This window comes from Drosophila busckii, chromosome 2L (assembly GCF_011750605.1).
Source record: "Drosophila busckii strain San Diego stock center, stock number 13000-0081.31 chromosome 2L, ASM1175060v1, whole genome shotgun sequence".
Classification (NCBI taxonomy): Eukaryota; Metazoa; Arthropoda; class Insecta; order Diptera; family Drosophilidae; genus Drosophila; species Drosophila busckii.
In genome coordinates this window covers 4,999,149-5,024,318 of record NC_046604.1, presented here as the reverse complement: position 1 = coordinate 5,024,318, position 25,170 = coordinate 4,999,149, and the positions used below count along the sequence as shown (strand labels likewise).

At 39.1% G+C, this 25,170-nt stretch overlaps 1 protein-coding gene across 1 annotated transcript; it reads right to left on the bottom strand.

Annotated features, from left to right (window-relative positions):
* Positions 1-23,858: 23,858 nt before the first annotated feature.
* LOC108608337 (trypsin-1) lies at positions 23,859-24,854 on the bottom strand. The gene is made up of 2 exons (XM_017999680.2): positions 24,662-24,854; positions 23,859-24,604 (listed from the first exon to the last, which is right to left on the bottom strand). The coding sequence occupies exons 1-2, from the start codon at positions 24,852-24,854 to the stop codon at positions 23,859-23,861; spliced, it is 939 nt and encodes a 312-aa protein (XP_017855169.1).
* Positions 24,855-25,170: the final 316 nt, after the last annotated feature.

Sequence of the window (25,170 nt, the reverse complement as noted above, 5' to 3'; positions counted from 1 at the left end):
CAGTGCTCGCTGCTCGGTTATTTTAGCTGCCTTGCCGGCTCACAACAATGGCCCAAACCGCTCGACAACAATCGCCGAGTTAATTGAATTGTGTTTACACTATGCAGACCCAGCCAAAGGACAACGACGGTCCTAACTACGACCCAGCACACACCTTTAGTTTTATTTTGGCCGCCAAAAAAAATAGAGAAAATGCAATTTGATCGGCGCTCATATGCACTTGAATTTTTCAATTTTCGTCTGGCTGCATTTGCAACTCTGTTCGTGCCACAACACCTGCCCCAACAGACTGTGGCAAATGCTCATTAAAAGTTTGTCATATAAAAAGTTGTCAGTTTTAACGAGTTTTGATTGGAAAGTTGTGCGCCAATAGATTCTCATTAGCAGCAGGCCAAACAACAAATGTTTCAACGCTTATTGTCATTGCTATTAGGCTAATTAGCTTATAGCTTACCTGTTATAGACTCAGCCGATTCGCTTTGAAGCTTCAAACTGGAAGCACTGCTCTATTCAATTACAAACTTTCGTTATGCTTATGGGCCAGCAATATAAATATCGCATTACTGCTGCGCTAATGCGTCAAATGGCCGCAGGACAGCCAGGACTTGGCCCCCTCAACAGTCTCGGCAACATTTTATTTTATTTTATTTCATGTTTCTTTTTTCTGCTGTGCTGTAAAGTAATTTTGAGCGCGTGCGAAATGCAAAAGTTTTTGCCAAGTGCCTGTGATGCCGATAAAAAGTTTCGATTATAATGGCAAAAATCTTCAGAGGCTTTGCTTTCAAAAAGGAGGCGCTGCGCTGTGGGCGTGCCCTGGCGCCTTCCTAATGCAGGAAATGAGAAATGTTTGCGTGCGTGCACATAAATCGGGCTCCAGAACGAGAACGAGAACGAGAAATCTTTGATTTTTATCGAGAGAGCGCAGAGACCTGAAAGCAAAATTTTGTAAAATAAAACATTAGAGTTGATCTTTGAGTTAAAGTGTGTGGCAGACAGACAAACTATAGCTATTATTACAAAGTGTCGAATAATATTAGAAATATAAAATAATTCAATTTGCTGAACTTTGTTTGTCGTTACAAATATTATTGTAGGTTTAATGAAATCAGCCTCAGGACCTGGCATTCATTATGGGATTATTATTATTAGCACGTTATAATATGTATTGGTAATCGTTTTAAAATATTCTCCTGTCGCAGGAGCTTACAAACAAAAAAGAAGTCCTGAAACTGTCAAATTTAATTCGTAAATTAAATTGATTTTATTGATTAAATGTTACATTCCACTTATTATGTATATATTGAAAATATTTGCCTAACTTTCTTTTAAATAAATGTGTGTGGTTTTAAAAGTCTCAAAAGTATTAATACTTTTCAAGTATTTAGTGCGCTCAAAGACTTACAAACAATCTCGCTGTATAAAATCACTCATACGCCGCATGTGCGCGCAGCATAACAAAAAACAGCTGTTAGCTAACAGCACTCAATTTACACTCAATGCGGCGCTGTAATGTTAACAGTCTGTTATGGCGTTGGCAACTCGAAAGTAACGTGGCTGTGGCTGTTTATAAATACCAGCGAAGGTGTTGTATACATTAAGTTAAATATGGTGTTGGGGCTGCAAGGACATGCGTGCGAGTCCATTAAACGCACAAGCTGCACTAGCATATGTTTAGCCGCAAATCGAGCTGGATGGAGTGTTAGACAAAGCGCCAGCCAGCCACAAACAGTTGCACGCAAGTGTAGAGTGCGACCATTAATGACAGTGCGACTTAAGCGGACTACTCAGCATAATGAGCAAACTTGCTTGCCACACGTGGCAGCGACAGCAACGAAAACGAAAATAGAAAGTTGGCGCAGCAATCATTTTAATTTTTATGATCGGCAGCTAAATGCCAACCTCAAGTCTCACAGTGGAAGAAGCAAAAGATTTAGCGGCGATTAATTAAAATTTAAACTTAAGTCTTGGCGAAAATTTAGCTAAGTAATTGATTACTAATATTACAAAAATTATTTCAGTTGTTTTTATTATTAAATGATATAATTGTTGAATTCGTCTCAATCTCAGATATCAAATAAAATAAAACTGCATCCATATTCATTTTAATATCTGCTGTATATATGAACAAAACATAATTTCTTTTAGATAAGTAGCCTTATTTTTGGGTAAGTTGTGAATAAATCTATTGTTTCTCCCACTGTGCTCCTGTGCTGCATTCGGCGTCTGGCACATACAAAAGCGAAAGAGTAAACTAAGTCGAACCAATGTGCCGTAGAAGGTTTCTCCATTGCGTGTGTGTGTGGGTGTGTGTGTGTCGAGTTCGAGTGTGTGCGTGTGTAAATAACACTTTGGACTTACATTTAATGCCAAACTGACAGCTTTATGGTGGTTGGGGTGCCCGTTCAATAGCTGTGCGTATGATTATGCGAAAAATTAAGCATACGCCACGTGTGTTTGCCAACATTTGGAAGTGTTAAGTCGCATTAAATTATGAGAGCGTTGCAGGCCTTAGCTACATGTCATGCATGCATTATTCAAGCGCTTAATTTGTCTCAAAAGCGAAACACTTTGCAGCCCAAGCAAGCCGCAAATGTATTGGCGGCCAAACATGGCGTATGATTTATAAACTACATCTCACAACATGATCATAAAAAAACACGTCAAATACCAATTTGATGTGCATACATAAAGTGAAAATCAATAAAATTTACGGCATACACACGCATCTCTCTTACAATCAAACAAAATCAAATGTCAACGGAGCAGCCAGCAGCCCCAGCAACGGGGCATAGAAGTCAAATGCCGGAAACGGCATTTAAATATTTCCCTTATGCTTACGCTCAAAATTGCTGCGTTAAATGAAGCGCACCAGACCCAAAAATATCTCCCAACTCCGAGCGCCGAACTCCGTTTGCCACTGTAATCAATAAGCAGGCAACAGTCGTAGCACAAATTGTTGCAAATGAAATGATATGTAAAACGATTTGGCATTTCATTCGTTATCAATTAAATGAAATGCCAAGAGCGTGTTAACGTAACACTGTTGCTTGCTTTTGAACTTGTGCAATGTGTTTTAATTGGAAATAATGCCAAAGAGCTTAGCAATGCTTTTGCAGCTTTGTAATTAAATCATTGCTCGAACTGTCTCTGAGCTGGCATCGAATTTAACAAACAATTGTCATTTCATAAGAAATTTTTCTGCACATTCGATTCGCATTTTAAGCTACTTCAGCTGTCTGCATGAATACTTTATAGTTTCATAATAATTTATGCTGCAAATGCAAGCACTGCAGAAAATTCTCAACAGCGCTGTCGGAATTTCATGGCTTAGAATAGCTAAATCGATAATGAAAACAACCGTACTAGAAATAGCTATAGGAGATCAAAAATCTCAACTTAAATTGCTAATTTATTTTATACATACTGAATATTATTTGCGCACTAAGCTAATAGTGCATTAAAATAAACTATCAATGCAATTAGTTGCCTTAACTTAAAAATGAGTGTGTATAAAAATAGATGAAGAAACATGTTTCAGTACAATGATTGAATGATTAGATAGAAACAACTTTGGTTAATAAATGATTTATATATAGAACGAACAAGAACAAATAACAAATAAAGAAATAAAACATTTAATGTATTTATTCACTTTAGAAACTTTATATAAACTTAATATGGTTTGGGCAATATCCAAAAATACACAAGAAGTAGCCCATTCTTCTAACATTCTTTGAATTGTGCGATTCACTTCAATACAAATTTGGTTCATCTTCTGCTACAGCCCTTATTTTTATTTCAAGCAACCCTGTCCACTATCCATTAGGTTCAATGACTTTAGGTATCAGCAAGTTGTTGCTAAGTCTTAAATTAATAAACAATTATCACCTCGAAAAACAAACTTCAACTAAATTTGCTTTCGGTTAGTTAAATTTTTCTTGTTCAACTCAGCAATTCTGCAATCTTTGTAGCGAAAAATTTGCTTATAAACAAGTCTAGGCATGAACTTTAACTATTTAATATCACGCAGATATCAATTTAAGCCTATCAAATTGAAAATCAAATCAGTCAAATCATTTTTTTCAATAGCTTAATATCGAGCTAGTACCAAATCAGAATTTATTCTAGCCAAGTCTAGCTTGGCAACACTTCCGAGCTCACACTTCACACTCATGTCAACAGTTGCAGCTATAAATTGGGCAAAAAATCCGTTACTGCCGCACATGTATTTACTCACAGCATGAAGTACATCAAGCAAGTACTGCTGCCTTTGCAATTTTTACTATTGAGCAAAAGAAAAGAAATCTGTAAATTTATGTGTTTTTTATTGCTGAGTTTCGTGGCTGGTAAACTTAGTTGCCAGAGGCCAAGAGGCCAAACTGCCAGCAGTCAGCCAACGTTGCACTTTGCGTACCAAATGAGCCGTGGCAGCCACACACACACACACACACATGCATACATATTTTTTGCACCTGCCTCTATACTTAAGTTTTCGTTGCACATCGGCGAACTTGATTTTTATAGCGCTGCGGCTTCATTAGCTATTAATTCTGAAACGGCCACAGGCACAAGCATTTGGGCGTGGCCAAAAGGGCGTAGCATTGCAGTCAGCCAAAAATTGCAAGTCTTGTCAGCAATACGCTTGAATTAACAGACTTAGGTAAACAACAAGCAAAGTGAATAAAAAAAACGAGTAAGTTCAGTTTTTATAGCTATGCTAGTTATGAGGACACCACTGCCTGAAACTCAACTCGACAGCAAAAAGCCTGTAACAAGCAAAGTGCCAAATAATCTATTAGGCGACAAGATAACAACAACAACAACAGCAAAGTTGTAACAACATGTGCAGTTGTGGCAGCTGCAACACAAGCAACTTGAGTGCCACACACAGTACAAACTAAAAAAAATTCCACATGTCGTATACGTAACAAGGCAGCTGATATAAAGATGCATATAGCTAGTGTTACAGATCAGCAGCCAGCTTAGACCGAAAATAAATGTATAAAAAATAAAATTAGTTTCCCAGTCTGGCTGTGACACAAAGCAGCAGAAAATGTTGCAAGCAGCAAGCAGAATAGACAGACAGGCTCTTAGGTGAGAGCAGCTGCTGGCAGCGAAACAAGAAATTTTTGATATACTCATGGTTATTGCAGCTCAGTGCCAATGCCAATCAGTGTTGCCAATTTGAAAATTTTATAGCTAGACTTTGTTGTTTTAAAATTGCAATTTAGTAATGTAATGCGAATACAATAATTCAGTCAAGAGCTTCATCGATTTGAACGAAGTTTAGATGATGATATAGATAAAAGGCTAAAATAATATTTAATTGCTTTATTATGTTTATATATAATCTAAATATAAATGTTCACTTATATATCCAACTTTAATTACCATTTTTTATACACTTTGACATTTATTTTACTTTCAATTAGCTATTGTTAGTAACTTATTTTGAATCGTCTAAGATATCAAGCAATTCTGGAAATGCCAAAGAGTTGCTCGTATTGCTTGCGTGCGGACCTTGAAGCTGTTGCAACAAGTTCGACAATGCTGAACAGTGGAGCTGTAACATTTTTAGTTTATCCGAACATTTGCAGTTATTACCACATTTGGAGCAAATATGAAACTATTATTTTATGGATGTGCAGTGTGGTTGGCGCCATGCACTTTAATTATTTATTTTGATGGCCAGACACATACACACACACACACACACACACACACATCTATATGCATATTTATAAGCACTAACTGAGGCGACAGCATCAATTCGAAAAGCAAAAAATATAAAAGCATTTACATATGTGTGTGTGTGTGTGAGTGTGTGTGTTTGCAAGGGTTCAGTGCCTTGAGTCCTGCGGCTGTTGCCACGAGGCTTGCTACTTAGTTTAGCATAAAATTTTAATTTTAATTGCTTAGCATGTGCGTGGCAGGCAACAAACACACACATACACACACACACACACACATACACTATAGCTTGCCGTGTTTGGAGCAGGCCAAGGCTCTTGGTTGACAGGACATGCGAGCTGAAGTTGAAAGCTGAAGTAATATCGCCCCGACTGCTGACGCTTTAATTACGGCTTTTAATTAAACTTTTGTGTCGTATAATGCGAGTGCGTAAAGTTGATTAGCTGCTGCCTGCGAGCGTCTGCTTTTAACTAGTGGCAGCGCCAATGTTTAATGCAAAATCAAAATGGCACAGTCATAAATTATTGAAGCCTGTCTAGCGGCTGCTTAATTGAGATTCACACACGAGTAGACTGGGCTTTTGGTCTGCTAAGTGGACCTGTCAGCTTTCTAACTTTAACATGCATTTGCATGGGAGCGTGGAAATTCATTTTGTTTTCCTTTTTCTTGCTCGACAACATCAAAGGACGCTGCTGTCAATTTGGAAACTGTCATGTAACTTACAGTACAAAGCTGCTGAATGCCTCGCTCTCTCACTTTTTAGCTCTTAATGACCCGAACACGAGCTTGGACCCGTCGATGACATTTTGACAGCTTATTAAAATATCACTTCGAACTGTAGCCTGGAGCCCGCAGGCAAGGCAACGAGTTAATCAACATGCAAACGTAATTTATTCAACTCAATCAACGCTCTACACACACACATACACACACACTCGCGTATTTACGCATACGCATGCAGTTGCAGCTTGATTTGCAAGTAGCATGTTAAAATTATCACGCATACGCCGCGTGCGCCGCTGCACTTAATCGTCGCACCTGATACGACGCTTGCATAATTTCTTTCTCTCTACGTATGCATTACAAATTGCACAAATGAATTTAAAATGCAACAGCACGTGGCGCTGTGTGCTCCTGAAATAAATAATATAAGAATTAAATGCAGCGGTTCAACGCAAATGAAATGCTCTGCAAATAAAGCCAGCTATTGATTGCTTAAATAAGAAAGATTATAAACAAGAATATGTAAAGTCAATAAGAGTCCGTTCAGCTCAACATTAATTCTATAAAGGGTGATCAGCGTAGAGTTGAAAAATTACACGCTAAATTTCAAACTGCGTAAACAAATAAATATTAACATGTGGTATATATTATATAAGCTACTTAAATAAAATCTGGATATAATATATATAATAAACAGATTAGCTATTGCTTGTGATCATATCGTATTTTATTAGGATCGCCCGCAGCACAAGCGATACGAAAAAACAAATTAAGATAAACGCTCAACCTTTCAAGCCATGCTGCAAAAATATACATTAAAAGTATAATATAAATATTAATTACGATTAAAGATAATCGAAAAATAATTCAGAACTATTTCTGCACCGATCTCTAAAAAGAAAAGCTGAAAAAGTCTAGCACTATTTACTGAGCTTAAGGTTTTTAAGGCTTAAGTTTGTTATTTATGTTTTAATGTCTGTAATTCTTTTACGATAAATTGATCAAAGTAACCAAAACTAACTAAAAATAACAACAATAAATAAATTTTAAGTTCGTTGCAAACTCTCTGTTTAACTTTTAGCTTATACATTATGTAAATAGCTTAGATATTATCGCACTTAAAGCTTGTCTATTTAATAAAAATAAAGATCAGTAATGTTGTTTAATTATTATTGCTTAACAGATATGTTGTAAAGTTTGTTAACACCATGTTGTTATGCTATGAAGCGTGTCTAGTAATTCTATACCTTGTTGCATCTGCACGTGTCATGCAGATATATGTACATGTGCATAGTCAGGGGGGAGAAGTAACAGTTTTTACACCTCGACAGAATTTATTAAATTTTCCAGAATTTTATTTAAATATATATCCATCCAGCAGATAAGCTACGCCCATGCTAGAGAGTATTTGTTTTTTATCGCATTTGTTGTTGTTGCATGCTTGAATGTCATGTTGAATGTGGAAATTGTGTTGCCACACGCGGCGCGCCATTCATTTTTCAATTTGCCTCAGCTTACATATGTAATTGCTGAACAACAAGCTGCAACAACAACAACAGCAACAAGCTGCAACAACTTTAGTTGCGTTGCAAATTCTTTCAATTAAGCGTGGCACAGTCGTCGTCAGAGCTTACTTAGTGCAGCAATTAGTGGAAGCCGTGGCATAACGCGCAATTGATTAATGTAAATAAATTGCAGTTAATGCGCAGCGAGACGAAAAATTGCAACAGTGCACGAGAGGCGACATAATTCAGTTTGGTTTTCAGCTTTATTTAATTTTCAATTCTTTTATTTTGCAATTTCAAGCGGCACTTGATAACATTTGCAATGCAAACTCAGCTCTAGGCAAATGCCGCAGGCTAGAGCCACATTCAACCTTTGGCTGCAGGCGTGGGCCACGGACTCCGGACTGTGGACAGAACGGAAAGCGGAAGCTTAGCCTTGCTGACTGCGACGCGCCGCGCTCGTTTATCTTTTGCTCAAACATTGTGATGCGCGGCCAAAACTTTATGCGGCCACTGTCGCTGCTTTTTTTTTGTTTTTGCTTTTTTGTGGCTTAGTGTGCAAATGTTGTCATTGTTAACTTCAAAGTAGCGAGCGAGCGTCGCTGGCTTTAAATTTTTTATGGCGCGTTTAATTTCAGCGAGCGCCTCAAAGTATGCAATGGCGTTTAATGAGCGTCGCTAAATTATACGTAAAATTGTTGCAAATGATACGGCAAATTAAGAGCCAAGCAGCACGCGTAAAAAATTGAGAGCGACTCTCCAAGTCAACAGTTTATTATTTATAGCAAAAGGGTTCAAGTTCCTCTGCTCAGCTCTGTCCCTTCAGTCTGAGCTTAACATATTGCGTAGTTTGCTTTGCGTTTTTGTTTTTTTTTTATTTTTATGTGCGTACCGCCATCAAATGCAGTCGTATGAACACTTTTGCCCGCTTGTCTGACAAACAGCGCTTGGCTTAGAGCTTGCAGCTTATGGTTGCCCCAAGCTTGTTCCCATAAGTGCTGCTGGCTATAAAAAATTGTAAGCTATCATAGCATGAGCTATGAGCAAGCAGCTGGCAGCTAAGTATCTTTTTGGCATATACATAGTATTTGGCACTCTGACTGATACGCGCATACATATGGCAGTCAGTGTAACTGCCGTCGCAGCTGCTCTAAAGTATTTCAAATTTATGCTGTCTGACAGCAGCTTATCAATTTGTTCTCATGGACTTGCCAGCAAATTAATAAAGCTCTAGCACACAATGCTATGCGCCGCCTTACACTTGCTCAAATAAATAAACGTAAACGTATGTAAAATACTTGGCTCTGTGGCTACGACGGCCGAGCCGCAAATGTTCTTTGGCTCTCAAGCACTCATTGCTGACTTAAAGCTTTGGCACGTTCTTGTGGCAAACAAATGTGAGTCTACGTATGAGTGTGTGTGTGAGTTTATTGTAGCAAGTGTGGGGACTTTGTATTTAAATGATTTCATTAGAGACGCGCGTGCCAGCGCAACCCCCGTGAGTAATCCAAAGCTGAGGGTCAGTGAGTGGCAGGGGTGAGCAGTGGGGGGAGGCTGGGCACATGTAACGCATTACCTTAACTCATTTATCACCAAATTTAAGAGGCCCAACAGACGAGTGGGAGCAGTTGGGTTTGGGTTCAGGTCAATCTCTCTCCTCATAAAAAGCGACGACTGCAAACTGAACTAAATGATGGACTTTAAGTTACGCTTTAGCTTAAAGCAAGTGCTTAAATAGAGTGCACTACAGGCAAATCGAAGTTTGAGCCTTTAATTAACCTTATCACTTCATTTCGATTTGCTCTTAAGTAAAGCTAGGCTCATTTCAAATAAACATTTCGTATTGATTACAGAATAATTTTAATTTTGCAAGCTGTTCGTGCTGCATGCAAATATCCACCTTAGCTACTGCTCTTAAGCAAACAACGTATCCCTAACAAAAGATGTGGCAAGTACAGTCGCGCTCAGCCGACAGAGCATGACTCTGTGCAAGCAAACTATGCCATAAATATAAAATTGGCTCAACATCTCAAATCCACTAGCAGTTCGAGTATTGTGGAGAGCAAACGACCGACTGTTCAATATTAAGAACTTTATTTACTGCAAATGTTTGGCATTGATTTGGCCCCACATTGTTACCTGAATTCTTTTTGTGAATATTGCACATACCAAAGCTATGCTGCTATTCTCAATATGTGGAGAGTAGGACAATCAATAAAGCGAACTTAATCTACTTGGAATATGTACGAAGTAAGCTTGTTATTTCTTGACCAGTTGCTGAAATTTGAGTGCTTAAACATGTTTATGGGTCGATTTATGTTTGCAAAAAATTCAGAGCATATGGGCCATAGAATTAGCTTGTAGAATTTTGTTTATATCTAACAATTATATTTAAAATACAAACATCAAAACGAGCATATTCTATTTCCAATTTAATCTTTTCCTTTTGAAAATAATGTTACATTTTTAGAGTTGCAGCAATTATAAATAAAATTTGCAAACATGGCAAATATTTTTATAAATTTACGTAGAATACGATTTTCAACCATACAATCGATCCCTTCTAGTGCGGATATATATTTATTTCTTGTTTCAAACTATAAGACCTTTTGCACATCTTCTATGTACAGAGTCTGCAAAAGGGGCCTGCAGTGTAATCGAGCGCTGCGCAAATCGTTTTGTGTGACTTTCATACGTAACTAAGCAAGGCTCAAGTTGCGGCTGGCCGCCAGCTTTCGATTTAGCTTTGGCTTCAACGCATTTACTTTTGTGCATGCGATAGCAAAAAATTTGTTAATTTCATTTGGCGCAGTTTGCACAAGTTTTGTTTGTTTCTATTTATTTTGTTTCGTTTCGTTTCGGTTCACTGTGCGCTCTCGCTCATTGTTTGAGCTTTGCTAAAAATGTTTCTTGTAATTATGTTTGTCCTTTAATTGTGCTCATTATGCGTGTGCTCTGATTATGGCCATGGCCCAAGTGGCTCAATTAATGTGCACTACGCCCATAAAGGCAGACAAATTAAGGCTTTAGTCAGAGTCCAACTGGGCGTGGGGCGTGGAGAGCAGCATGCGTGTTTAGTGGCCACAATTTAAGCGTTCAGCTGAAGCATTTTATGGTTGCTCTGCTGTCTGCCCCAACGGATATAGCTATGTCTATATGTGTGTACATATTTATTTAAAAATATGATAGTTAAACAAAACGTTGGGAGCCACTTGGCCACTTTTGGCAAATGCCTGGCATGCCAGGCCTTTTAACCCTTTAACCTTTTTTTTTGCTTTGCTGGCGCTGGCAATGAAAATTGAGAGCACGTATAATTGAAAGTGGGTTCGATGAAAATGTTTGCTCAACAGCAAAATGGCCCAGGGCCCAACTCGATTATTGCTAGATCGGGAAGCAGTTGAAAGAGCTTTAAGCAAATTGTATGAGTGTCTGTCTATTATTATTTTCTATTATGTTTAGATAATTGTGCTTTTTGGCAGGTCTTGGTGTCAATGAACACTCGAGAGAGCTTTATAAAATATGCAAAATATGTCAGAGCATATCGACATTGATGTGGAGAGCCCTGAACGGCCAGCCCAGCTGGCTAACGAGGTTATTGCCCATGTCCAGACATGAAGAAAAACAAAGCCAAAGACGCCAATAAACTTATTTGTTTGCCTCGCTTGCAAATTGTTTCGACCAAATATGCGTATAACATAAATAACAAGGCATAAGAGCTAGCCCACAAATGTATGCAACAATAAAAATTGCGGCGCTTGTTGTAATGAGCGTCGATTTGAGTGTTGCCTCATTTGGGGCAACAACTGGCTTATGAATAACAAAAAACTAAATAATAAAATGTATAAACTGCCATCAGCATTTAGGCACCCAAGCCATTGAACTGTATTTGCTGCATTCATAATTTATGTGCTTCAGTTTTATTAAACTTTTTTCCGCTTAGGCCAAGACGCGCATTGAGCTGTCAGCGTCAACCTAATTAAGCTGACAAAAAATGAAATTTTCAAAGCGTGTGTCAATAATGATTTGGCACTCTTAATTGCCGCACACAAAGCGGGTGCAAGTGAGGCAGGCAATTAGTTAGCCATCGAGCTGCACTATGAGGTATTCCACCCGAAAATTTGGTCGAAAGTAAAGATGAAGTAAACCAGAAATATTTATATAGCTCTCTCTCTCTAGCGGAATACACTTTTTGACATTAATTGAAAAGTTAATGATACTGCATTAAGCGTAATACTTGTAACGAGCTTAAGCCCTGCCCTTCTCACTAAGCCGTATCATAATTGGAATCTAATTAGATGCAAGTCTGAATTTAGCCGCGTCTTAAAGCTTCTTGAAAAGATAATTTTGATCTTTCTATATATTAATTCTGTCTGGTTTTTGCAATCAGAGAACAATTAGATAAACTTCAATATTTAGTATTTCTTTTGTCTTATTAAGTAGCTAAACTCAGTCAGCATTAATTTTATGATATTTTCAAGCATATTGCCAAGTAACTTATCGCTTCTATATAAAATTATTAGCCCAATCATAAATCTAAAAATTAAATATAAAGAAAGATGAAAACTCTACTCGGCATTTGTTTGTTAGCTCACCTGAATTCTTGATTTGATGATATATTAAGTTCAAGTCATAATCAAATTATTTGATCAAAAATTATTAATCACTTATTGTTTTTTTTAGTGCTAGTTTAATATTTTTAAAGCTAAGCCTATAAATTCTTATTAAGTTTATGCCTATTTTATTTCTGTATACTGTCAACATTGACTTTGAGAGAATTGACTTACTGTTAAACTAGTGTAGGTAGTAGGGCATAAAAAAGTTAACAGTTTGACCATTTTTGAAAGGTTAATTAATGTGGAAAAAGTGAATCAAACCTGCATTGACTGAGCTGATGGAGAGCTTATGGCAGAGCCTCATTAGCGTCACTTCGTATGTGCTGACATTTAAGTGGCATTGGCATGATTAGCTTTGGAGAGTGCTTGCAGTAGCGCAGGCAGCAAAAATTAGCATGTGATTAGACCGCCATTCAGGCAATTTCAAATGTCAGTTTAACCCCCAGTCCTAATCTTTTGCCTGCACAAGCACTCAGGCTCTCACTGACAAATGGCTCACACACACACACACACACAGAGAGAGAGAGAGAGAGAAACGAACAAAAAGTGTCATGTTGATTTTTCTTCTAACGCTGGCGTTTGGTATTTCACCTGACGTGCTACATCCTCTTTACCCTTCCCCATTCCCCATTCTGGGCTTGAAGCATTGCGTGTTACAGTTAGTGAATGCGCTTTTCGCTTTTCGCATTTCGCATTTCGCATTTCGCTTTGGCAGCATGCTGCTTTAATCCCCGCCAGACATTCAAGGGCGACACCGCATCTCGTGCCCCAGCCTGTGGCATTGTAGGTTTCATTATGCGTCTCCTGGCTGCCGCAGGCTGCGGTGCAAGCGACATTTTATACATTTTACAGTACAAGCTACACTTTGATTGCAAACCATCTGAGCTGCCACATGACAACTTACAACATTCTGTGGCAAGCAATTATGCAGCTAAATGTTTCTACAAAAACATCCTGTAATAGTTTAGTGTATTTAGCTCTCGACTTGCGTTATCCTTTGCATTTTTATTTGCTCAACATTTAGTCTTTCATTTTGTTTTTGTTTTGGGTGCTGCCTAATTTAATTTGCTTGGCTGTCGCTCTAATTTATTTCACCGCTAATTTGTATAAATTCTTTTCTCTGCGCCATTAAAGCGACGACGCGCAGACATTCACCACACACACGCACACATTAAAGCCTTAAATACCATCACTCGCCCCAGCTATAGCCGCTTGTATGAATAGCCTTTTGTTTGTTTATATTATTTCGTTTTATGTACTGCAGTTGTAGTAGTAATTCATGCACCTTTATGCTTATAATTAAGCTGGCGGGCTGGCTGACTGGCTGACTGGCTGCTTGGCTGGTGACCCCATTTAATAGGCTTGTTTGGCATGTGTGCGAATTTATGACTACGTGAATTTTATACGACAAGCTGTTTCATTAGTGCGTGATAAATCAAAGTATATATGCAAGTTGATAGCTTAGCGACAGAGCGCACATTGACTATAATTTATGTAGCTTATAAGTTTATCGTTGATTTAGCCATGAATGTTAATTGTCAATTGATTAATTGTGTGAGCTTTATATTGACAGTTTCAGCTATATATTAATTTATGTATTTTAGTTATTTCATACTCATTAACAGCTATAATTAAAATAGTAATTCATTTGTATTGTCAATAAGCTGCCTTTGTAAATAATTCAAATAGTGCGCGCAATGTCTTAGCCAAGACAAGCACCATTTGCTACGCAGCCAACTTAACATGCTGACCAGAGACAACACAGCCATTTTCATGTGAACGCAAATATGCGCTACGTGAAGTTGGCTGCGTCTCTAATATAAAAGCGCGCAATTCAAATTCTCGTAGCCACATTACCAGCGCTTGCAATGAATTGTAAATTATTATTATGCAACTATGTTGCTTTAAAATAAAAACCATATGTAAAGTGCGTGCACTATATTTATTATTAATTCGTACTGTCATTGCTTTAAACCCATAAATTACATACACTACATAGCAATTTACTTATTTATAGCTGGAGTTCCATATAACTCGCATTGCTTTAAACTATAATGAGCATGCGTTGAGCGGCCGCATAAGCAAATATGTGCTCATATGCAAGTATGGTAAATCCTGGAATTCATTTGGCCGCCGCGGCGCGCATCGCAGTTTCCGCCAATTGGCAGTTGTGTGTGTTTTGGACCCAAGCGAACAAGACAAATGCGCCACTGACACGTGTTAAGAATGCCGCACATGACAACTGGCTGGCAACTGGCAAGCAGGCAGGCAAACAGGCAGGCAGCCAGCAGCTTGAAATGCCACACAGCTCGAGCAAGGAGTAGTTGGTACTTGGACTCTCATGCATATGCACAGCAGACCGCCCAGAGTTGGGCTCAACTTGGTGCTGAGTTGTGGGCAGGGGGCAGCCCTTTTTTAGTTGTTGCACAAATTTCATAACAAATGACTAACAACCAACAGGGACGAGGCAGCAGCACTTTGGACAAGCCACAGCAACAGCCACAGCTACAACGACAATCGCAGCTAGATAAACAGAGGCAGCGGCAGCGGCAACTGTTGCATGCACCAAGACGAGTTGCAAACTCTGCATCTGCATCTGCAACTGCACAGCGGGCAGATTAAGCAAAGATGATGATCAAAGTGCTTGCAGTTGGGAGTTGGAGTCGGAGTTGCCCCATTGATTGCGTGTGTGGCAAGCGGCGCACAGGAAGCGTTTGCAATGCGCTTATCTCGCATCTGTGTTATCTGCAGCGAGCATCGCCAGCAGGCAGACGCCAGCCAGTCTTAATATTCAATTTGTGTGCGAAGTTTGCAAATCTTTGCGCCATGTATTTGTATATTGAAAATATTGCCCCTCCTCTTGCCGCGAGTGCTGCTGCCACTTGCCACTTGCAGCTTGCAGCTTAACAAGCAACAGCAAGAGTCTGGCGCAAGGCAATCAGTAGCAGCGCCTGCAACACTTCATTTATTTTAATAACCATAAGATTGCGTATAATCTAAAGAATGAAGAGTCAGGTCAACCCTTAGTCTGTAGCGTCTTGATTGAAAATGCTGCGACTGCGACTCCGACTGCAACTGCAACTGCGACTGGTGGAGACTGCAGCAAGGATTCGCTACGCATTTTCAATTTGTTGGTCAGGTGTCAGCTGACCGCTCTGAAGTTGACAACTGACACGCTCGCCAGCTCCAGGGCCATTGCGTGATTGCGACCGCGACTGCATCTGCCTTTGGGGCTAGGCCCGGGGGAATGCCATTGACATTGGGTTAGTCGCAATAATGGGCGCGGCAGCGAAACTTTTATTTTCGACATCTGAACAAAAATGCGATTTTAAAATACAAGAGAAATAAATTATAGCGCTTAGCGTAGAGCGCACATTATATGAGGTATGAAATATATATTTTTATTTTTATTTTGGATTTCATTTCGTACAGTAAACAATCTATAAAAGCGATTCAGTTTTAGTTCTCGTATTTAAAAGGAAAAAAAGGAGCATTGGCATCAAAAAAAAATTTCAACAATAGAATGTTGCTTATATATTTATTTAACAGTTATAATTGACTATGAACAGTCGACATTGAGTAAAAATGTCTTAAAAAATTATTTTTGGGTTAAGCTAATTCCTTTCTTACATATTCAATTAAATTTAATTTAATTTAAATCAAACTGAATTTACTGTCTCAATTTTAGTTCAAAAGAAAGTATTTTTTTAATTTAATTTGAATGCTATTTTTGAATTATTCAATATAGTAGCTACTAGACAATTTATAATAATTTAGTGTATATAATCTAATATATTATGTTACCTGTACCTTATTTTAGAATAAGCAAACTCAAATTCATAGGAATTTTTGCAACAAAGCCTTTGAAGCTTAATTAATTGCCCAACAATGAAAAGTCTACGGAACATTTGTTGTTGTTGTAGTTGCCGCTGTTGTTAAGTTATAAATCGCCGCATGCTAACTGTACTGTATCTCCTTGTCAAAAGAAAATCATGCAACAAACATTGGACATGCAGGCAGGGCAGCCTGCCATCCGTATCTGTATCTTCACTGGCTTTAGAGAAGAGGCTTGGCACACAGGGCTTGCCCAAAAAAAGTAAAAAAGAAGAAAATAAAGTTTGTTTTTTTTCGCCAGCTGCTCTTGCCTGGTCGTGTCAATGGCAATGCCGACGCCCCCGCAGTTGTCCACTGACTGCGCCTGCTGCAGATTGTTGATGCCCCCTGCTTCTCACACTGACTTAGTTTCAACTCACGAGGTCATCGGTTTTTTGTGCGGTTTGTGTCTTGTGGACCGCCCGCTATACGACCCAAGCCGCTGTCCCAGCCGCAGCCGCAGCCGCAGCCGCAGCCTGTGTCTATCTATCTATCTAACTAAGTATCTGTCTATCTGCCCAGGTGACTGTCGCCGTCTCCTGTGTAGCTGGGCATTTCTTTTGGCTTTGCTATTGCTGTTGTTTCTTATCTGCACTTGGGTCACATTAACGGTGCTTTTTACTCAACGCTCGAGTTCTGCAATTTGATTTTTCTAACTTTTCGCATGCGACTCTGACTGCTATTGCCTCTGGCACTTTTTCTTAAAATAAAGACAGACCGAGAGAGAGAGTGAGAGGGGGGCAGCTAAGCAAACAAACAATTAAAGTCATAAGAATTGTGGCAGAGCATTGTTTCCTGGGCTTACCGCACACACTTGTTGACTGGCCCGTAACATGACAAAGAATCGTTCTGAATCTGTGAATCTGTTGCGGTTACATAAACTCAATGCAATTGTTGAATGTTGCATGTGCCTGAGACTTTGCATTGGCTAAATGCTTGCAATAAGTTAAAAAATAATATAAATAATACACAAGAATATTTATAATAATTTTAAAACTGCTGTCATTGAATAATAATAGTTAAATTTGTAGTATATTGTTTATTTTTTGTACAAATATGAGCTGTTGATTAAAACTTTTTTATTATATATATTTGGGAATGCGAATTTTAACCCAAAGCATGCACAGCTAAGTAGTCACATTAAAATATCCATTATTTTTAATGAACAAATAATATTTCAACGTTTTTGTAAACAGTGAACAGAAGCTACTACGACTGTTGTTATTTTGTTGTATTATGTTTTTACTTTTTTTTAACTCAATATAATCAGTAACTCACAAAATGTGTCATCATACATATTTCAATTTTTTTAGTATGTTAATATAAAATAAAATAAATGGACTTGCATTTTCGTTACACTTTGTTGGTTTTTAATTCGTTTGAGTTATCTTCGAAATTGGCTGTGACTGAAGTGTCAAGCTCCAAGTGAGCTAAAGTTGTCAGTTTAAATTTCCTAACTAGATGGCCGAGCTTATGTCGAGTGTGAATTTTATGAAATTATATTTATTTTAATTACATATTTTTCCAAATTTAGCAAGCATAAAGCCAAAGAGTATAAATTTAAAATGCTTAAGAAATCAACAGATATTTTTATTCTGTATACCATAACCGACAATACCATACAGACAGACAAGATTTTCATTAGCTGCATAATCAGAATCATATGCCTTTCAACAATTTATTAACTGGCTTGGAACTCTAAGAACTCATTAAGTGTTAACTGTCTACTCTTGGCCAATTTATTATCAACTTTATTAATATTTTTATTTAAGAATTTGTTGATAGGTCAGCTTACATTCTTGCCACAGCAAGGAGATAAAGAACACAGACAGCAGTTGGCACCTTTAACTAGTTTCAGTTGTGGAGAACTGGACACATCGTAAATCATTCACCTTGGCATCTTTGCCAACTAACCCAGTTAGAGAAACTCCGTGAGTAGTTAACACCTACGACTTGCACACTTTTTGTTTGTGCAACTGTGCTGCATAATAAGCAAATTAAAATGTAAATCATTTGTAGCACTCTAGAGACGACGGCCGGCCACTGAAATTCTCAGTAAATTTTTACGGCTCAGCTTTCGCAAGTTGGTGGCTCGTCTGATCGTCCGAGTGTAACTTGTTATTTGGTGTAATTAATTTAAAAGCAAAAAGTGCTAATTAATGGCTATGAGTATGCGTCTGAGTCTGCCACTGCGACTGCGACTGCGAGTGTGTTGAAGGCGTAGAGCAAATTGCGGCCAACATCCGCCGGACAGCCAACAAATTGGTCAGCAGCCGCAATTAATAGCGAGCGAGCGTTAAAGTTGAAGCGTTGCAAACTTAATTTCTTAAGAATTTCAGCAGAACAGGAAACTGTGGCTAACTGTACCAAGCCACAGAGTACTAGAGTTTGGCTAAATCGAAAATTCAAAGAGCTTACGCAATGTGCGGCAAGCTGCAAGTTGTCAGCCCAAATCACAAATGTTCTGTCCTCTCTCACTCTCCAAAGCGCGTTCAGCCAATAGTAACGCCTACCAATACCTTTAATTATAGTGCCCAGCTGGACGGCAGCTCCCGCTGCCGCTCTACACCCCTGAGGGCTCAAAACTTGACGCACGTATAGAAAACATATTTCAAACTAAACAAACTCATCAGAGCCAACAGCAACACGCAAGAGCAACAGCAACAATAAAGAAATCGCTGGAACGCGTGCAAAATTAAAAGTAAAGCGAGAAAAAATGTAGACAAGATGTCAGGTTCACTCGCTGTCGCTGTCTCTGGCTTGGGTATAAGCAAAATTGGTGGGTTGGGGAATATACTAGTATATAGTATAGTATAGCAGTATGTATAGAATGCCGCTTGTTATGCGTTGCACAGCGCCAAGGTCGTGTGATTTGATCTGCTGGGGCGTTCACTGGGGCTGCTCACATGACGTCATTAAGATCAAAAAGCATTTAGCGTTAGTCTGCGCTCAAGTGACAGCAGAGCGGTGGGGGAGGGGCAGACTATTTGAATTATTTATTGACACAGTTCGGTTAGCAAATATGTCAAAGAGTCAAATTTATTAAATTAAAAAAGTACAAATATTTTAAATATTTTTTAGCTTAATGTTTTAGGTAATCCGATCTGTTGCTGAACTTGGGCAAAAACTTACACTTATGAATATTTACTAAGTATTCTTGGAAAACTTTCAGTAAACAATTCATGTCATACATTTTATGACCAAAATAGATAAATAATAAATAATAATTAAGTTGGCTGATTCATTAATTGAGAGTGTAAGATCAATCTCAAATTTAATGTAACGAGAGTGAGAGCCCAATATCTATTAAATACTATAATATGTGAGCTTTCAAAGCCTTTAATTTGTAATCGTAGCATAATATATTATTTATAAGAACTAAATTGAAGGCTCTGCTGCCGTATTGATATGAATGTGAACTTTAATTAAAAATGCGCTTGGTTTTCTAGCGAAATAAATGTGCACACTGCGTATGATAAATATTGTAAAATTACAATTTGTTTATGTCATTGTAGGCCGCCTATTTTAAGGCTCACAGAGACGCCCTTAGACTTGGCAGTTAACGCTTTATCAAGCGGCTAATTCTCTGTTGAAAATTGCTGAGCTTTCAGACTCTTAGTCTTTGGCTTTGTCTTTGCTTTTGTTTTTATTTTCTTTTATGGCGCGCTGACAATTTAGCAATTATAAAATGATTAATTTTTGTGCATTTTCTCAACACCTTCCACTTAACAGTTGCCGCTGTAGCTGTAGCTGTAGCTGAAGCTGAAGTTGACCGCGTTGTAGGTTCGGGGGCTACTCTTTGTTTCAGCCAAGGCGTTAAAGCGCAACTACTGTCGATTTAAGTGCCGTTGGGTCCACTGGGCAGGCAGCCAGAGCCAGAGCAGAGGCTAGAGCACAGGCTATCATTAGGCCGGGCAAAACAATTTAAAATAACTGCCGCAACTAGCATTATAATATTAAGCAGCGCCAACTACGCAGCTAGACAATTTTCATAATGGACAGAAATAAATCTGCAAGCTCCAGCTTGGGAACTACTCTACTGCATACGCTGCACAACTTAATTAATAAACTAATGAGCAGTTTGCGTCAGTGAGGCCAACGAGCCTAGGCTCCAATATTATCCACATTGGAGCTCATCTGCTCAACGGCTTATCCGCGTATCCACTCTATTTGCTAAATATAACAGCAACCGAAATTAAAATAAATGTGCAACGTGCAAAAATTCCAGCAAAGTCGAACACGTTCGAGAAAATCAAAATAAATTGATTTGATTTATGCCAATGCGGTTTTTACACTACGTGACAATAAGGCCATGTGCTTCACATAAGTGAGAGATTATGGCAGCTGACATCATTTGCAAGTTGGGTTAGTCCAATGACAGCATCAGTTGACATTGAAATTGAGTTAACTCTCGCAAGAATTAGCTCGGAATAGCAAATTGGCTTAATTTGACTGCAAAATATTTAATTGCATATTCTATTATCAAATCAAATAAAATCTATTTATTTTAATAATTGAGCATTTTGATTCAAATTAAAACTTTTAAGTAAAGAAGAGTCAATTTGATAAATAAATTCCCATTTAGAATAATGTTTTTTATTTTATTCATATATGCAGGCTCCCAAGGAAAAGGTTACTGCTTATTCTAAGGCTAATTGCTTAAATAAATCATAAATCAAATATAACAATTCACTCGGTTAACTTGAGTTTGCTTTAACTTAATCATATAAAGAAGCAATTCCAATAAAGTATCTTCACCATACCATACCAATGGAAAAAGAAAGTAGCAGTGATTGTAAATAAAAAGGAATAAAATGTATTCACGTTCTACGTGCTGTGCCGTATTTCATATTTTTTGCTTAGATATGCATTCTAAGTTAACGAAGTCGTAATTATTAACTAATGTACCTTCTCTTAATAAATGAAATCTGCTAAAATCTTAATGCGATCTGCTGCTAAGCATAAAAAAGCGCATAAAAGTCCAAGAGTTGGGCTTTAGATAGTCGTAAATAGTGAGATAACAGTTCTTAATAATAAACATGACTTTTAGCACCTTGGAAATTTAACAAAATTATGTGCAGCTGCAAAAAGTCTTAACTAAATATTATTTTTACGATAATAAGCTAAGCAGACAGGTATAAGCTGAAAGTAATAAATGCTAATGGCGAGCTGCCTACGCTAAATGCTGCGAAAAAAAAAAGAAAAAAGTAAAGAATGCCATTCGTCCTGCGGGCAGACAGCAAGTAAATCATTTTGTTTTCACTTTAGCGGCTGCAGAGTTTAATTATCACAATGCAAGATTTTCGACTGCGAATCTCGTGATGCTGCTGCTGCTGCTGCTTTGGCCACGAACGAGTCATAAATTGTAGAATGAACAAGTTGTTGCTGTTGGCGACGTGCCGACTGCTGTTGTATGTTGTGCTCTTTTTATTGCAACGTGTAAATTGAAAATAGTTTTGGGCTGCTGCCACACAGGCTGGCTGGCGAGCTATTCAAATCAATGAAAGCTGATAGGCTTGCAGGCAAAGGCAAAGGTCCTAGGCATTGACTTTGACTGCGGCCCAAAGATGGCACCGCCACCACCAGTTGGAGTCCAAAAGCGTGTAAGCGACATGCCAACACTTGAGAGCATTTGCAGCCACTTCCTGCCAGACACACACACACACACAGATGAATGCAGTTGTTGTTGCCATCGTATCATTAACAAGTCACGACAAATTTTCGCCCAGGCACAGACATTTGAACAGAGAGCCACCAAATTTGGTCAGCACTGGGCATTAGATAAACTGCAGGGGCATAACAACTGCTGCAACTGTTGCAAGTTGCAAGTTTGTAGCCCATGTGGCAGGGACAGCTACACAAGTTGGACTTGCAGCAGCTTGAGGCGGCAGCTTTGAACAGACCACCACCAGTTCAAGGTGTGAAAAATCTAAAATGCAAACAGCAAATACTCAAAGCTAACTTTGTGTGTATGTATGTCTGTGTCTAAGTGTGCGTGTGTGTGTGAACTCCATTTGTAGTTGCTCCCTTGGGAAACTGCGTTGCCCACTGCTGCTGCTCGCATGAATTATTTATTTCGATTGTCTGCGTTCGCATTATTTTTAGTGCCTATAAAGAGGCACTGAATTTATGATTCAGTTCGCTCTCTCTCTCTCTCTCTCTTTCTTTCTTTCGAGCCTCTCCACGCTCAAATTATCAGAGGCATGCAAAATTTATTAACAAACATAAAAATTGCGCATGAATTTATTTCATCTTAATTCAATTTAACAACTTAAACAGCCATAAAGTGTTCACATTGTAAATCAATGCAGAGCAGCCCCCTCCCCCCTCTTGATCTTTCAGCTTGACCAGCAGCTCACATTATCATATATGCTATATAGGCTGCTAGTCTAGGTAGCATCTGATCCTGGGCTGCCGCTGCAAATTTATGAGCTGTGCATGAAAATGAGTCAAAACATATTATGCCGCGCAACTCGCAGGGCTGATTGACAGCGCAGCCTGGAGCAGCAGACGCCGCTAAATGGATACATCCAACGGGCGCACTGTGGCTAATTTGGCGGCAATATATGGCAAAAATCAAATTTCAAAAAGAGCATAGCTGAAAGACAGAATATATAGCGATATTAAAATGCATATAAAATGAAATTCAGAACTTTTCAACAAGCCCTAAGCTGTTACTTAATGTGTCCGGGAGATAATTTAATGTCCGGGAGATAATTTCATTTCACTTGGTAAAAGGCTTAAACGGCACTGCTCTAGACTATTAAATTTAGAAATTGTTAACGTATTTTATGCATAAGTTTTCATATTATAAAATAAATGTGCGTGAAGCTTGCGAAAGCTCGAAATTAAATAAATAAATAAATAAAGTTCATTCAATCCAGCTTAGGTTTTGCAGCTACTTACAATTCTTTTAAACAAAATGCATACAAAAATTTAATACAAAGCAATTATTTTGAATTTTCTTGAGCCATGGGTGGACTTTGAATAGAAAAGGCTGCAAATTCTCGTCGGTTTGCCTTTTGTTCCTAATTGTTCCGCATTTTTAGGTTTACGTGAACTTTAATTTTTGATTGATCAAATTCTTTGAAGTAGTATTTGGAATATATTGTATGCTCCAAATTAAAGCTCACTTAAAAGTGAAAAATGTTTTACCAACAACTTGACCGAATCGCTCCACAGTGCGGCGATTATGATGTGAGCGTTGTGTGTCTGGGACGCAACCCCAACCATTTGCGTAACATTAATCATGCGCCTAACTACGAGGGTGGACACGCATAAATCTCGAGCTTAAAAGCTTCAGATAAGCCTCAACTATTTTCACTCGAACGCCGCAGGATGCGAAGGACTATTGAAGCTTTTTTCTATGAATTTTTATTTATGAGCAATTCGAAATAAATTAAAAATAATTTAAGTATGTTGTGTGAGCAATGGGAGAGAGTGTGCGATGAGCCTAAGACTGACAGTAGCAACCATCGGCGGAGTTCCGCTTGATCCAATCCAAGAACTTGCTAACACGCGCATAGACACCTGGAGCATTGGCCTGAGCACAGCCGTAGCCAAAGCTGACGACGCCAGCGAGCTTATAGCGTCCCTCGTTGACAATCAAAGGACCGCCACTGTCGCCCTGGCAGGCATCCTTGCCGCCGGTCTTGACCAGACCGGCGCAGAGCATAACCTCAACGATCTTGTCCTTGTAGCGAGTGGCGCGGCACTGCTGATTCGAAATGACGGGCACGCTGACCTCCTGCAAATAGTTGCTGGTGACGCCGCCCTCCTTGACCAAACCCCAGCCAGCAACGGTGGCGGTTTTGCCATCAAAGTTGTGATTGGGCTCGGGCAGACAAACGGGACGCATGTTGTTGGTCAAGGGCACGGGCGACTCCAGACGCAGCAGCGCGACATCATTGACAATGCGATTGGAATCGTAGCTTGGGTGTATAATGGTTTGCACCACCTTGCGCACAATGCCGGGATCACCAGAGGATCTGTCCACTTGCAGCAGACGCACTGTAATGGGATCGCGATTGCCGTGAACGCAATGAGCAGCGGTCAGCACATAGCGATCGTTGATGAGCGAGCCGCCGCAGAAGAGACGTGGATAGTGACGGCCCTTGATCAGCTGAGCGGTCCAAGGATATTTGTTCGAGCGCACCACCTGACCGCCCACAATGCGATTGGTGTTGGGAGTGCCGCAGACTAGGAAAGGAAGAGCGTTATAGAGAAACTCTTCAGAGTGTCCAGAGTGCTACTTACAGCAGTTGGCTTTGGTGCTGCACTGAGCGCGCTGCTTGCCACGCGAGGGACGCGCTCTTAGCTCTGCCTGCGCATCCACCGAGTTCAGCAGCTCCTCGTAGCTTTGCGCCGGCGCTTGATATTCATACTGAGCCAGAGCCAGACTACAGCAGCCCAGCAGCAGCAGCGACAACAATGTTAGTTTGGAACGCATCTTCACCAGCCTCGATGTGACAAGCAAGTGACGCTTTTGTTTGCTCAGCCTCCACTACTTATACCCCCCGATCGAAGATCAAGCCACAAATATTCATAAAAACTAAAAATATGAATACTCTGCTTGCGATTTTTGTTTCTTTCTCCGCTTTCTTTGTGCGCTGTCAGGTTTATTTGCATAACACTTTAAAAGTTGCGCGCCACTCTTCACTTTTGTTATTGTTATCGTTGTTGTTATTGTTATAAAGCGTCTTAAAGCTGCAAGCAGCTCAAGAGAAATTAATAGCCAGAATGACAAATAAATTTGGCTCAGCGTT

Coding starts and splice junctions, on each gene's coding strand:
- LOC108608337 (XM_017999680.2), bottom strand. CDS start 24,854: ATGCGTTCCAAACTAACATTGTTGTCGCTGCTGCTGCTGGGCTGCTGT. Junction 24,605..24,661: donor CAGCACCAAAGCCAACTGCT/GTAAGTAGCACT, acceptor TTCCTTTCCTAG/TCTGCGGCACTCCCAACACC.